This window comes from Pseudophryne corroboree, chromosome 4, assembly GCF_028390025.1.
Source record: "Pseudophryne corroboree isolate aPseCor3 chromosome 4, aPseCor3.hap2, whole genome shotgun sequence".
NCBI classification, from domain to species: domain Eukaryota; kingdom Metazoa; phylum Chordata; class Amphibia; order Anura; family Myobatrachidae; genus Pseudophryne; species Pseudophryne corroboree.
This window is the reverse complement of record NC_086447.1, coordinates 208,433,868-208,448,494: the sequence shown is the minus strand read 5'-3', so window position 1 is coordinate 208,448,494 and position 14,627 is coordinate 208,433,868. Positions and strand designations below refer to the sequence as shown.

Sequence of the window (14,627 nt, the reverse complement as noted above, 5' to 3'; positions counted from 1 at the left end):
AAGCAGGAGGGCAATGGCAGAAACTGCAAGGATTTTTCGCTGGGCGGAAAATCATGTGATAGCACTGTCAGCAGTGTTCATTCCGGGAGTGGACAACTGGGAAGCAGACTTCCTCAGCAGGCACAACCTCCACCCGGGAGAGTGGGGACTTCATCGGGAAGTCTTCCACATGATTGTGAACCGTTGGAAAAGACCAAAGGTGGACATGATGGCGTCCCGCCTGAACAAAAAACTGGACAAGTATTGCGCCAGGTCAAAAGACCCTCAGGCAATAGCTGTGGACGTTCTGGTAACACCGTGGGTGTACCAGTCGGTGTATGTCTTCCCTCCTCTGCTTCTCATACCCAAGGTATTGAGAATTATAAGACGTAGAGGAGTAAGAACTATACTCGTGGCTCCGGATTGGCCAAGAAGGACTTGGTACCCGGAACTTCAAGAGATGCTCACAGAGGACTCATGGCCTCTGCCGCTAAGAAGGGACTTGCTTCAGCAAGTACCATGTCTGTTCCAAGACTTACCGCGGCTGCGTTTGACGGCATGGCGGTTGAACGCCGGATCCTAAGGGAAAAAGGCATTCCGGAAGAGGTCATTCCTACCCTGGTCAAAGCCAGGAAGGAGGTGACCGCACAACATTATCACCACATGTGGCGAAAATATGTTGCGTGGTGTGAGGCCAGGAAGGCCCCATGAAGAAATTTCAACTCGGTCGTTTCCTGCATTTCCTGCAAACAGGAGTGTCTATGGGCCTCAAATTGGGGTCCATTAAGGTTCAAATTTCGGCCCTGTCGATTTTCTTCCAGAAAGAATTGGCTTCAGTTCCTGAAGTCCAGAAGTTTGTCAAGGGAGTACTGCATATACAACCCCCTTTTGTGCCTCCAGTGGCACTGTGGGATCTCAACGTAGTTCTGGGATTCCTAAAATCAGATTGGTTTAAACCGCTCAAATCTGTGGATTTGAAATATCTCACAGGGAAAGTGACCATGCTGTTGGCCCTGGCCTCGGCCAGGCGAGTGTCAGAATTGGCGGCGTTTGTCTCAAAAAAGCCCATATCTGATTGTCCATTCGGACAGGGCAGAGCTGCGGACTCATCCCCAGTTTCTCCCTAAGGTGGTATCAGTGTTTCACCCGAACCAGCTTATTGTGGTACCTGCGGCTACTAGGGACTTGGAGGACTCCAAGTTGCTAGATGTTGTCAGGGCCCTGAAAAATAGGATTTTGGTACTTACCAGGTAAATCCTTTTCTTTGAATCCATAGGGGGCACTGGAGTACTCTTGGGATATGGGCGGGCGGAGCCGAACAAAGGCACTGAATATTCAAATTTAGGACCCTCCCACCCCTCCATATCCCCGAGTACCTCAGTGTACTGTCTCAGTGTTTTTTACTGAGCGAACAGGAACGATATAGAGAGGTTGACAATGGAGAATACCTATAACATAACGGACAACAACAATGTTGACCCATAACCTTACTGTCAACTAAACAGTTGACACCATAACCGATAGAACTTTATAATTTGAACCAATCGGTGAAAATGTGTTACCATAAGCTCCTCTGAGCTTAATATCAATCAAGTAAAACTTGTTACCCTAAGCTCCCTTGAGCTTAAAACAACCCAGGTAAAACTGCTCTGGGTGGGCGTCCAGTGCCCCCTATGGATTCAAAGAAAAGGATTTACCTGGTAAGTACCAAAATCCTATTTTCTTTATCATCCACTAGGGGTCACTGGAGTACTCTTGGGACGTACCAAAGCTTCCCTCGTGGGCGGGAGAGCTGTTTGATACTTGTAACAGTAGGCAGCCCAAAGCTAGATGCTGATGGCGCCACCATTTATAACGTGTAAACGTGCACAAACATGGTGCACATGAAGGCTATATAGCCGCGTTTTAGACACTCCACGACCCACTGGGTCTGACATTCCCACAGACCTGTGGGATGAGCTATTACTGACGCAGGCGATTGTAACGTAGCCTTAAAGTAAACCTGACTTGTAGTCATTATTATTACCCAACTGGATAATGTCTGCTAAGAAACTGGCTAACCCCAGTTGGCAGTATCATAGAGAACAAACAACGTATTCATATCACGTACTGTTGACGTTCGGGACATATATAAACGCGTAATGCGTGTACCACATTCAGAATTCTAGAATGTGCTGTCCACACAGGAAACCCCTATTGGTATATTGATGTGAAGAATACGAAAGCGTGATTCGTCCGAAGATCTGCTTTGTCATGAGAAAACTCAAATACGGTGGCTTGGAATACAAGGCACCCAAATATGAAAACAAAACCCTTGCCGAAGCCAAGGCTATAAGAAAATTGTTTTCCAAAGTGAGAAACTTAATTCCCATTTGTTGAAAGGGTTCAAAATATGAAAACTGTAAGAAATCTGAACCCAACTTCAAGTCGCCTGGCGCTGTAGGTGGGATAAATAGAGTGTGAACTTTGATGACACCTTGTAGAAAGATGTGTACAGACGCCAATAGAGGCAAACGTCTTTGACAATAAGTTTATCACACAGATACCTGCACTCTTCGTGCAGATCAACGCAGTTTTCCATCCCACCCCGTTTAACAGAATACGGGTTACTTGAAGGATGATGTTGGAAACTTCCGAGGTTTACCACCTATGTAAGCACACGAAATTTTGTAAAAATGAGCTGCCTTAAACGGCTTACTATTTCGTAACATGGTTAGTATAACCGATACTGTAATGCTCAATTTCTTAAGAGGGCGTTTGCACCCTCACCCCGTCAACCGCAGCTGCGGTACATAGATAATAGGTACATAGGTAACTATGGGTAAACTAACGTTCCCTGATGTAACAGGTTGGACGTATTATGAGCGGGCCAAGATCGTGTGCAAGTATTCCTTGAAAATTCGAGAAGCAAACTTCTCCGAAACCCATGAGCTACCACCAGTATGACTGTGACAAACTGTCTTATGAGCCGTTTTGACAACGGAGAGAGCAGCGGAAACTGGTGGAGCCAGATACACGATGCTGAATGACCACATGAATGTGAGCGACTCCACCGCCACTGCCCTTGTGATCTGTTTTGTACACATACTGAGCTTTTGTAATTGTGGCGAGATGCCATCATGTATACTTGAGGGTAACCCCCTTCTGTGGACTCACATATGAAACACCTCTGGATTTAATGTCCAGTTTTCAGGATCCAAATTCTGACGGTTGTGATCATCTGTCTAACAGATGTCCACTCACGTAATGTGACATTTTCACATAATGGTGTTCTAAGCCATTGAGGATTTGAGTCACATGCCGCATTACCATGCGGCTTCTTGGTTCTCACTGGTTGTTGTGTATGCAACTGCCGTTGCCTTGTTTGACTGCTTAAGGCCAGCGTGAGACAGGCATCAAACATTTACCTGAAACTCATGGTTGTTCCTCTCCACAGAAATCTTTAGTAAAAGGCAAAAGATTTATTCGTTCTGAAGAGAAACCAGAGTATATACCTGGTCAGACTGAAAGCGAATCATGTATTGCATTGTAAAATGCACAGAGTTCTAGGACCTTTATCGACAGCAATCTGTCGTGTTTTAGAACCTTTGTTGCTGATTTTAACTACAAATCCTGACCCTCTGCGACTGTCGTCCAGAGTATATGCACCCTTTTCCCTCTGTGGGAAACGCGAGTGAAGGGTGGCGAACTAAATTGAAAACACATCTTTATTCTTAATAGGTGAATACACCAATGTACCGCTAGTGTGCGTGTTTTGCACTAATTACTAGACGTACATTTGTTATTGCTGGTGTAGTAGGTAAAAGTCTTTGATTTATAATCTTACCTAGGAATTGACATCGTTTAGACGGAATTAGATGCGATTGTTTTCGAACTTGATCTGCTACCGCAGTATACCTTAGTAGCGCAAGTTAGAGGAACTTTGTTGAGACAGAGTTCTTATGAGCAGATCATCTAAGGTAGAGAAACTCTGTTGAGACAGAGTTCTTATGTGAGATGAGCTATCATCCCCAACATAACTTTGGTAAATACCCGAGGCGATAAGCAACGGTAGACCCGAAATGGATAATGGTTGTGGCGATTTGCAAACGCTAGAACCCGTGAAGATCAAACCGGAATGGGTAAATACGCATTGTGAAGATCAAGTGCCATTATGCCACTTTGTGCTCCAATAAACAAATACTAACCGCAGAAAATTCATTTTCCCACTGCAGTAAGTGACCTGCTGATTGAGATTGCGACAGAGCCGTCTGGTTTTGCTCAAACAGAGGGAATATGTAACCCTGACTCTGTTGGTATACTACTGCTTGGATTATAAAGACAGCTGAAACCCAGCAGAGACTAAATGGCAACCTGCCAAACCGGTCGACAGAGCCAGTATTGTCCTTTAATCTGTAAATAGCTGAGACATCCATGAATTGAAGTCTGGAAACCCCTCAAAGTAACATGTAAAGACGCGCTTCCACAATTGGAAAAGAGGTCATCAAACCACTGGCTTGCTGACTGTAGCGTCCTGACGTTACAAGGCGTGACTGTTTTGTACACCCGCCTTTGAAAAACGAAAGTCTAAAGGGATTAAACGCCGGTACCAGTATTCCGTTTTGATACTGGATGCGGTAATGGCTGAATATCAAATTTAGGACCAACCAAGCTCTGTCCTAGTCGTGCTGAACTAGCTACGATGAAAAACAGGCGTTAGTAGAGGCTTTACAGATATACTCTGCAGCTTCTTTTAACAGTGATCTCATAGTTTCCATACCTAGAGACTAATGACCCAAATGTATCCTGGGTCTTCAAAATGTTTAACACAGACGCATTTGCCAATGGCGGATCGCGTTATTTTGAAACGATTAAATAGTGGTCAAAGTCCACTAATATTTTCTAAAAAACAAATGGAGGCCTTGACTCACTGGTTTTTAGCAATGTATGTTGCCCAAAACCCCCGCCCTATATAAGTGCTGGTGTAATGCACCCTTCTCACTCGAAGTTTCTGCATCAACCCTGGTACCCAAAGGAACTTGGCCCTTTGAAAAGACTATCTTTAGTTATAGCAGGCGGAGTACTTCCGAGACTCCGATATTACCGCTGTTTTAATTTGAATTGCCAATGCTTAACATAGGACCGTTAAAAATTATTTTTAGTCTGCGCTAGAGCCTTACTAGCTATGCAGACTGACACCACAATAGGCAACAGACAGACACTTGCACTACTTGTTGAAGTTCTTTTGTGTCATATATATATTTTTGTTGCTGAAAAGCATATTAAGGCCAGCCGTAGCCAGGCTATGAAACACATGGTTATTTCTCTCTACGGACATCTTTAGCAACAGGCGAAAGATTTATTAGATCTGAAGAGAAACCAGAGTATTCTTTATGTGAAAAGCAGTTCACATGTGCAATCCGAACTACATTCCCACTAACACCCCCTTTGCCTCTGGTGGCTTAGAGATGTAGGGCAGGAATGTTCTAGAATTATAAACTGGAAGAAACTGTAATGAGTAAAAATGGCCCCCATGCCATGCATACACTGAAAAGCACAGGACCTGCTGCAGTGTTAATATATATAGACATAATAGCCTATTATACAGGTAATATAGGCTTAATAGCCTATTAAAGTGTGATAATCACATTCCAGTTAATAGAACACTTATGACATCAAATGGCAGCCTACAGAAACAGGAAGCATGCCATCCATACAATTAGAAACATATTTTAGGACATGCTCTGTGAAAACTATGTCTTATTAACCCATGCAGCCTTGGTGCTGTTGCTATGGGTATTTACTCCCCCTTACCCCCGGTAGTCTCCCCTATGTTACCTGCAGCGGGAACGGGTGCAGGGAGAGCAGGGGAGCGCTGTGTATAGCGCCGGGGAGCCGTCCGGAAGAGCGGGCGGCGCCATGTATCATCAGCGTGCGGTGTCAGCGCTGGAAGAGCGGCCGGCGTCTGTGAGTGACGTGCGGCCGCTCTGTGCATGTTAGAAAGCGGGTACTTACTGTGGCTCGGGCGGCGCCTGTCTTACCTCGGTGCCGGGTAATCAGCGCTGGGAGAGCGGCCGGCGTCTCTGAGTGACGTGCGGCCGCTCTGAGCTTCCAGCGTAGTTAAGCGGGGCATATCAGCGGCGGCTTCAGCGGCGGCAAACCCCCACACAGCAGGGCGGCAGCGTGAGCTGACCGCCCTGACACCCCACCATTAGGACATGTGCCGCACCTCCTGTACGCTCCGTCCAGCTTGTGACGGGGCTTTCATCCTGGCTGTGACGGGGCTTTCTGTAAGCTCCGTCCAGTGTCAGACTGACTTCCATAGCGGCTGGGCATAGTGCGTATGAGCTCCCCCTGCTGTGCAGCCGGACGGAGCTCCGTATGCGCAGGAGGCATTAACCCCTACATAGCGGGGCGGCAGCCTGCGCTGACCGCCCCGTTTCCCCCAGCCTACCTTTCTGATCATGGCTGACGACTGCCTGTAGTCTTGGCTGTGGCGGGGCTTTTTATGTGTAAGCTCCGTCCAGCTCCAGTCAGCTTCCAGTAATCTATGGCTGCGACGGCTTCTTTGTGCAAGCCCGTCCAGCTTTTCCTGGCTGCTCTTTGTAGAAGCAGTGTGCTGTGAGCACCGAAAAAACACTGAGACAGTACACTGAGGTACTCGGGGATATGGAGGGGTGGGAGGGTCCTAAATTTGAATATTCAGTGCCTTTGTTCGGCTCCGCCCGCCCATATCCCAAGAGTACTCCAGTGACCCCTAGTGGATGATAAAGAAATATAGTTTCCAGGACGGCTGGAGTCAGGAAAACTGACTTGCTGTTATCCTGTATGCACCCAACAAACTGGGTGCTCTTGCTTCTAAGCAGACGATTGCTAGTTGGATGTGTAGTACAATTCAGCTTGCACATTCTGTGGCAGGCCTGCCACAGCCAAAATATGTAAATGCCCATTCCACAAGGAAGGTGGGCTCATCTTGGGCGGCTGCCAGAGGGGTCTCGGCTTTACAACTTTGCCGAGCTGATACTTGGTCAGGGGCACACCCTGACTGAGGAGGACCTGGAGTTCTCTCATTCGGTGCTGCAGAGTCATCCGCACTCTCCCGCCCGTTTGGGAGCTTTGGTATAATCCCCATGGTCCTTACGGAGTCCCCAGCATCCACTTAGGACGTCAGAGAAAATAAGAATTTACTTACCGATAATTCTATTTCTCGTAGTCCGTAGTGGATGCTGGGCGCCCATCCCAAGTGCGGATTGTCTGCAATACTTGTACATAGTTATTGTTACAAAAATCGGGTTATTATTGTTGTGAGCCATCTTTTCAGATGCTCCGCTGTTATCATGCTGTAAACTGGGTTCAGATCACAGGTTGTACAGTGTGATTGGTGTGGCTTGTATGAGTCTTACCCGGGATTCAAAATCCTTCCTTATTGTGTACGCTCGTCCGGGCACAGTATCCTAACTGAGGCTTGGAGGAGGGTCATAGGGGGAGGAGCCAGTGCACACCACCTGATCCTAAAGCTTTTACTTTTGTGCCCTGTCTCCTGCGGAGCCGCTAATCCCCATGGTCCTGACGGAGTCCCCAGCATCCACTACGGACTACGAGAAATAGAATTATCGGTAAGTAAATTCTTATTATATATATTCTATATCTATATATCTCAGCAGAGCCAGTTATCTGCCTCCTCCTCCTGGTCACTCCACACAGGGTCTCACCCCTTCCTGCCGGACTGATTCACCTTCTTCCCCCCGCCGGTAAGTGGACACATGTGACCCTGCTCTGAGCACTGCTGGACCGTCTAGTGGTTCCTCCGTTTCCTGGGTAATACTGCTACTTGTTGCAGAGTCCCACAACTGCAAGTAAATTGGGGTTGCAGCATAGTAGGAGTGCAAAGTATGCGGTATATGGAGGAGAGGGGTGCCCTGTACATAGTGGCACTATATGGACTTTATATGAGAAAAACCTAGCACACTGTTTGCATGCAAAGACCCACAACTGAGGTGAAGTAGAAAACTGAGGAAAACGTACGCAGCATGGAATTGCGCCAGGCATCTTGCCCCATATGGCGCAAAAGGGATAAGTGTACGGAGGACACATCTGTACGTCCCGGAAAATGACTTACCTGGATAGGCTGATGGATGATGTGCTGAGCTGCCGACTGGGCAGCAGCACCAGAGGTCATCTGGGCAGAGGCTGGTCTTAAGACAGTGGTCACTTTGGAGCTGGACATGACAGCAGCAGCAGCAGCTCCTAATAATACAATATAAAGCTTAGTGAGGGGAGTGAGCAAAAAGGCTAATATACGAACATTGATGGTTCAGTCGAAAATGTATGCATTAAACCACAGCAGTACCTCCGTAGTGAAAGTCAGATAATAAAAACAAATGTTTGATTATTTGCAAATGGTCAGTACTATGATTTTACCCAAGTTAAAGGTTAGCAAGTAAGTCCCTGAGACACAATAACGTTTTTTTTCTCGATTTCAATACCTTATAAAGAATATCAATTCATACAGATAGATGCATGTAAGAAAACTGGAAATCTCATCCAAACAAATAAATCAAAGCATTCAAGGTTTTATTTCAGTTTATTTAACCTGAGCCCAATACACTGTATTTAAAGGTAAGTGCCGATTATTGTTCTTTAGATAATGGTTGCAATTGATCAAAGTTATATTACCTCTTGGGAGATGAGAAGCGCCAATGTGCAGAGGCGGGCCAGGAGCACTGCTACGAATGATGGACATCTGAACGTTAGTGGCAGCCATGATATGATGAAGGCTGTTGGGGTGTCCCTAAAGGAAGCCAAAAATAAAAATGATTCAGGAAACGGTAAAGAATGTTGGCATAAGCAGGGACTGTGAATCGGTTGCCTTTTACCACCATTTTCATAACTAATGAAAAAATGCAGAAGAGGCAGGCCTGCATAGTGGCACAGTACGTGGCAATGCTGCCAAACAGCGCTCGGGCACAATTCAGACCAAGATATCATCTGTACCAATTTGAATTTTCTCCGTGTTTGCACAGTTGTCATCAGAGTGCACTGGTTTCCTCCCACACGCCAAACAAGACACATTTGTAGGTTACTTGGCTGCTGGTACAATGGAGGTGTGCGGGAGTGAGTGTGTGGTAAAGATTTTAGAGTGTACGCTGATAAAACAGTTGGGCCAGCTCACATCGACCTGCTTTTTAAGGTCAATAAAATGCATTTAAAATGTACACAGCAAAATAATTAAAAAGGGCAAAAGAAAATAAGTCTATGGCTTGGATTCTACCATTGCACTGTAAAGTTGTGAACTTTTAGAACAGCACATCCTACTTGTCATGCATTAATTTCACTACCAGTACAACAGATTGTGTTGGTAAGGACACAACACATGCATTGCATGCAAATCATCAATAAGACACAAGTTTCCACCTAGTTCCAAAAAACTCATGTTAACAAGTGCTACAGAAATGTTAAAATTAATGGATGTTTTCAACATTATAGAAGTATATTAAAAATAAAAAAATAAAAAACACATTGCTTGCAAATCATTAAAAAAATAAGAATTTACTCACCGGTAATTCTATTTCTCGTAGTCCGTAGTGGATGCTGGGACTCCGTAAGGACCATTGGGAATAGCGGCTCCGCAGGAGACTGGGCACAACTAAAAGAAAGCTTTAGACTACTGGTGTGCACTGGCTCCTCCCACTATGACCTCCTCCAGACTTCAGTTAGGATACTGTGCCCGGAAGAGCTGACACAATAAGGAAGGATTTTGAATCCCGGGTAAGACTCATACCAGCCACACCAATCACACCGTATAACTCGTGATACAATACCCAGTTAACAGTATGATAACAACTGAGCCTCTCAACAGATGGCTCAACAATAACCCTTTAGTTAAACAATAACTATATACAAGTATTGCAGACAATCCGCACTTGGGATTGGCGCCCAGCATCCACTACGGACTACGAGAAATAGAATTACCGGTGAGTAAATTCTTATTTTCTCTGACGTCCTAAGTGGATGCTGGGACTCCGTAAGGACCATGGGGATTATACCAAAGCTCCCAAACGGGCGGGAGAGTGCGGATGACTCTGCAGCACCGAATGGGCAAACTCTAGGTCCTCCTCAGCCAGGGTGTCAAACTTATAGAATTTAGCAAACGTGTTTGACCCCGACCAAGTAGCTGCTCGGCAAAGTTGAAGAGCCGAGACCCCTCGGGCAGCCGCCCAAGAAGAGCCCACCTTCCTCGTGGAATGGGCTTTCACCGATTTAGGATGCGGCAGTCCAGCCGCAGAATGTGCAAGCTGAATCGTACTACAGATCCAGCGAGCAATAGTCTGCTTTGAAGCAGGTGCACCCAACTTGTTGGGCGCATACAGGATAAATAGCGAGTCAGTCTTTCTGACTCCAGCTGTCCTGGAAACATAAATTTTCAGGGCCCTGACTACATCCAACGACTTGGAAGCCTCCAAGTCTTTAGTAGCCGCAGGCACCACGATAGGTTGGTTCAGATGAAAGGCCGATACCACCTTAGGGAGAAATTGGGGACGAGTCCTCAATTCTGCCCTATCCATATGGAAAATCAGATAAGGGCTTTTACATGACAAAGCCGCCAATTCTGATACACGCCTGGCCGAAGCCAAGGTCAACAACATGACCACTTTCCACGTGAGATATTTCAATTCCACAGTTTTAAGTGGCTCAAACCAATGCGACTTTAGGAAATCCAACACCACGTTGAGATCCCAAGGTGCCACTGGAGGCACAAAAGGGGGCTGAATATGCTGCACTCCCTTAACAAAAGTTTTAACTTCAGGTAGTGAAGCCAGTTCTCTCTGGAAGAAAATCGATAGAGCCGAAATCTGGACCTTAATGGAACCCAATTTTAGGCCCATAGTCACCCCTGACTGTAGGAAGTGCAGGAAACGGCCCAGCTGAAATTCTTCCGTTGGGGCCTTCCTGGCCTCACACCACGCAACATATTTTCGCCATATGCGGTGATAATGGTTTGCGGTTACTTCTTTCCTATCTTTAATCAGCGTAGGAATGACTTCCTCCGGAATGCCCTTTTCCTTCAGGATCCGGTGTTCAACCGCCATGCCGTCAAACGCAGCCGCGGTAAGTCTTGGAACAGACAGGGCCCCTGCTGCAGCAGGTCATGTCTGAGCGGCAGAGCCCATGGGTACTCTGAGATCATTTCCTGAAGTTCCGGGTACCAAGCTCTTCTTGGCCAATCCGAAACAATGAGTATAGATCTTACTCCTCTTCTCCTTATTATCCTCAGTACCTTGGTATGAGAGGAAGAGGAGGGAATACATAAACCGACCGGGTACACCCACGGTGTCACTAGAGCGTCCACAGCTATCGCCTGCGGGTCTATTGACCTGGCGCAATATTTTTCTAGCTTTTTGTTTAGGCGGGACGCCATCATGTCCACCTGTGGCCTTTCCCAACGGTTTACAATCAGTTGGAAGATTTCTGGATGAAGTCCCCACTCTCCCGGGTGGAGGTCGTGCCTGCTGAGGAAGTCTGCTTCCCAGTTGTCCACTCCCGGAATGAACACTGCTGCCAGTGCTAACACGTGATTTTCCGCCCATCGGAGAATCCTTGTGGCTTCTGCCATCGCCGTCCTGCTTCTCGTGCCGCCCTGTCGGTTTACATGGGCGACCGCCGTGATGTTGTCTGACTGGATCAGTACCGGATGGTTTTGAAGCAGGGGTTTTGCCTGACTTAGGGCATTGTAAATGGCCCTCAGTTCCAGAATATTTATGTGCAGGGAAGTCTCCTGACTTGACCATAGTCCTCGGAAGTTTCTTCCCTGTGTGACTGCCCCCCAGCCTCGAAGGCTGGCATCCGTGGTCACCAGGACCCAGTCCTGTATGCCGAATCTGCGTCCCTCTTGAAGATGAGCACTCTGCAGCCACCACAGCAGAGACTCCCTGGTCCTTGGAGACCGGGTTATCAGCCGATGCATCTGAAGATGCGATCCGGACCACTTGTCCAACAGGTCCCACTGAAAGGTTCTTGCATGGAACCTGCCGAATGGAATTGCTTCGTAGGAAGCTACCATCTTTCCCAGGATCCGCGTGCAGTGATGCACCGACACCTGTTTTGGTTTTAGGAGGCCTCTGACTAGAGATGACAGCTCCTTGGCCTTCTCCTCCGGGAGAAACACTTTTTTCTGTTCTGTGTCCAGAACCATCCCCAGGAACAGTAGACGTGTCGTAGGGACCAGCTGTGACTTTGGAATATTTAGAATCCAGCCGTGCTGTTGTAGCACCTCCCGAGATAGTGCTACCCCGACCAACAACTGCTCCCTGGACCTCGCCTTTATCAGCAGATCGTCCAAGTACGGGATAATTAAAACTCCCTTCTTTCGTAGGAGGATCATTTCGGCCATTACCTTGGTAAAGACCCTCGGAGCCGTGGATAGACCGAACGGCAACGTCTGGAATTGGTAATGACAATCCTGTACCACAAATCTGAGGTACTCCTGGTGAGGATGGTAAATGGGGACATGCAGGTAAGCATCCTTGATGTCCAGTGATACCATGTAATCCCCCTCGTCCAGGCTTGCAATAACCTCCCTGAGCGATTCCATCTTGAACTTGAATTTTTTTATATACGTGTTCAAGGATTTCAAATTTAAAATGGGTCTCACCGAACCGTCCGGTTTCGGTACCACAAACATTGTGGAATAGTAACCCTGTCCTTGTGGAAGGAGGGGCACCTTTACTATCACCTGTTGTGAATACACCTTGTGAATTGCCTGTAACACTGCCTCCTTGCCTGAGGGAGTTGTTGGTAAGGCAGATTTGTGGAAACAGCGGGGGGGAGACGTCTCGAATTCCAGCTTGTACCCCTGAGATACTACTTGAAAGATCCAGGGATCCACCCGTGAGCGAGCCCACTGATCGCTGAAATTTTTGAGACGGGCCCCCACCGTACCTGGTTCCGCCTGTGGAGCCCCAGCGTCATGCTGTGGACTTAAGAGGAAGCGGGGGAGGACTTTTGCTCCTGGGAACTGGCTGTATGCTGCAGCTTTTTCCCTCTACCTCTGCCTCTGCCTCTGGGCAGAAAGGACGCGCCCCTAACCCGCTTGCCCTTATTGGGCCGAAAGGACTGTACCTGATAATACGATGCTTTCTTTGGCTGCGAGGGAACATGGGGTAAAAATGTCGACTTCCCAGCTGGTGCTGTGGAAACTAGGTCCGAGAGACCATCCCCGAACAACTCCTCACCCTTATAAGGCAAAACTTCCATGTGCCTTTTAGAATCTGCATCTCCTGTCCACTACCGAGTCCCTCTGGAGCTAATGGTGTCCAGTAGCCTAAGAAGCCCAAGCTACCACCAGTTAGGTAGGTTCGCTTCTTCTCCCCTTAGTCCCTCGCTGCAGTGAGTCTGTTGCCAGCAGATCTCACTGTAAAATAAAAAACCTAAAATATACTTTCTTTCTAGGAGCTCAGGAGAGCCTCTAGTGTGCATCCAGCTCAGCCGGGCACAAGATTCTAACTGAAGTCTGGAGGAGGGTCATAGTGGGAGGAGCCAGTGCACACCAGTAGTCTAAAGCTTTCTTTTAGTTGTGCCCAGTCTTATGCGGAGCCGCTATTCCCCATGGTCCTTACGGAGTCCCAGCATCCACTTAGGACGTCAGAGAAAAATAAAACGTAAAAAATAAAAGTTAAAACTTGAGCCGACTTCTTTTAACCTGTAAGAATGGACTATTGCTAAACCTAGCAAGGAAAAGGCACAAAGGGCCTCATTCTGAGTTGGAAGTAAAGATAAAAAGAGCAAGTAACCGTGCACCGGGAAAAAATATGGGGGTTAGTCAGAGTTGCTAGCAAACCAAAAACATTAGCAATTGGGAAAAACCATGTTGTACTGAAGGTGGAGCAGATGTAACATGTGCAGAGAGAGTTAGATTTGGGTGTGGTGTGTTCAAACTGAAATCTAAATTGCAGTGTAAAAATAAAGCAGCCGGTATTTACCATGCACAGAAACAATATAACCCACCCAAATCTAAATCAGCATGTTACCTCTGCCCCACCTGCAGTACAACATGGTTTTGCCCAATTGCTAACTTTTTTGGTTTACTAACAACTCTGAATAACCCCCTATGTTAATACATAAAGTGCAAATACATTTGGTTATTTTGCAGGCAGGGTAAGTACTGGCTGATTTTGCATGTAACCCACAAATTGCTGGACAGCTTTATGTTTACATAGCAATTTAGATTTGAATTTGAACAAACCCCACACAAATCTAAATCTAACTGCACATTTTACATCTGCCTCACCTGCAGTGCAGCATGGTTTGCCAAGGTGCACAGTTACTTGCTTGTTCTGGCTTTACTCAAACCTCAGAATCAGGGCCAAAGCCTCATGTTTATTCTTTATTTAGTACTAAGCACCGACCTGCTGCCCACTGATAGTGGCCACAGGGATAGCAGAAGCCTGAGGAAGGCCACTCTCCATGGTGACTGTCACTGGCCCGGAGACTTTTGGTACAGCAGACAGGGCAGAGGGAGGTGCTGGAGCAATGGGGCGACTGGGAATAGTGGGCTTCAGTGGCTGCTGTGGGAAGACATCAATAATGAACTTCTGTCAAGACAAAGGGATTCATCTGACTGCCTTCAACAGGAACTTCAAAGACAGAAGTGTAATGTTATGAAAAGGGTT

The 14,627-nt window shown here is 46.9% G+C and overlaps 1 protein-coding gene, 1 non-coding gene and 1 pseudogene across 11 annotated transcripts in view; all 3 read right to left on the bottom strand.

The window, feature by feature from the left end:
• Positions 1-14,627, bottom strand: part of SAP130 (Sin3A associated protein 130) — a 206,214-nt gene that overhangs the window by 151,602 nt on the left and 39,985 nt on the right. For 4 of the 10 annotated variants that reach the window (XM_063915874.1, XM_063915876.1, XM_063915875.1 and 1 more), the window contains exons 4-6: positions 14,364-14,549; positions 8,635-8,749; positions 8,078-8,205 (exon numbers count right to left, since the gene is read on the bottom strand). In XM_063915874.1, the coding sequence (XP_063771944.1) occupies positions 8,078-8,205; positions 8,635-8,749; positions 14,364-14,549 (429 nt within the window). The remainder of the gene's footprint in view (positions 1-8,077; positions 8,206-8,634; positions 8,750-14,363; positions 14,550-14,627) is intronic. The other 6 variants (XM_063915879.1, XM_063915881.1, XM_063915878.1 and 3 more) reach the window with 3 other exon arrangements.
• Positions 3,355-3,469, bottom strand: LOC134913463 (U5 spliceosomal RNA). Its single transcript, XR_010177220.1, has one exon. It is a non-coding gene; the product is annotated as a U5 spliceosomal RNA (small nuclear RNA).
• Positions 5,261-5,346, bottom strand: LOC134913570 (U5 spliceosomal RNA; annotated as a pseudogene).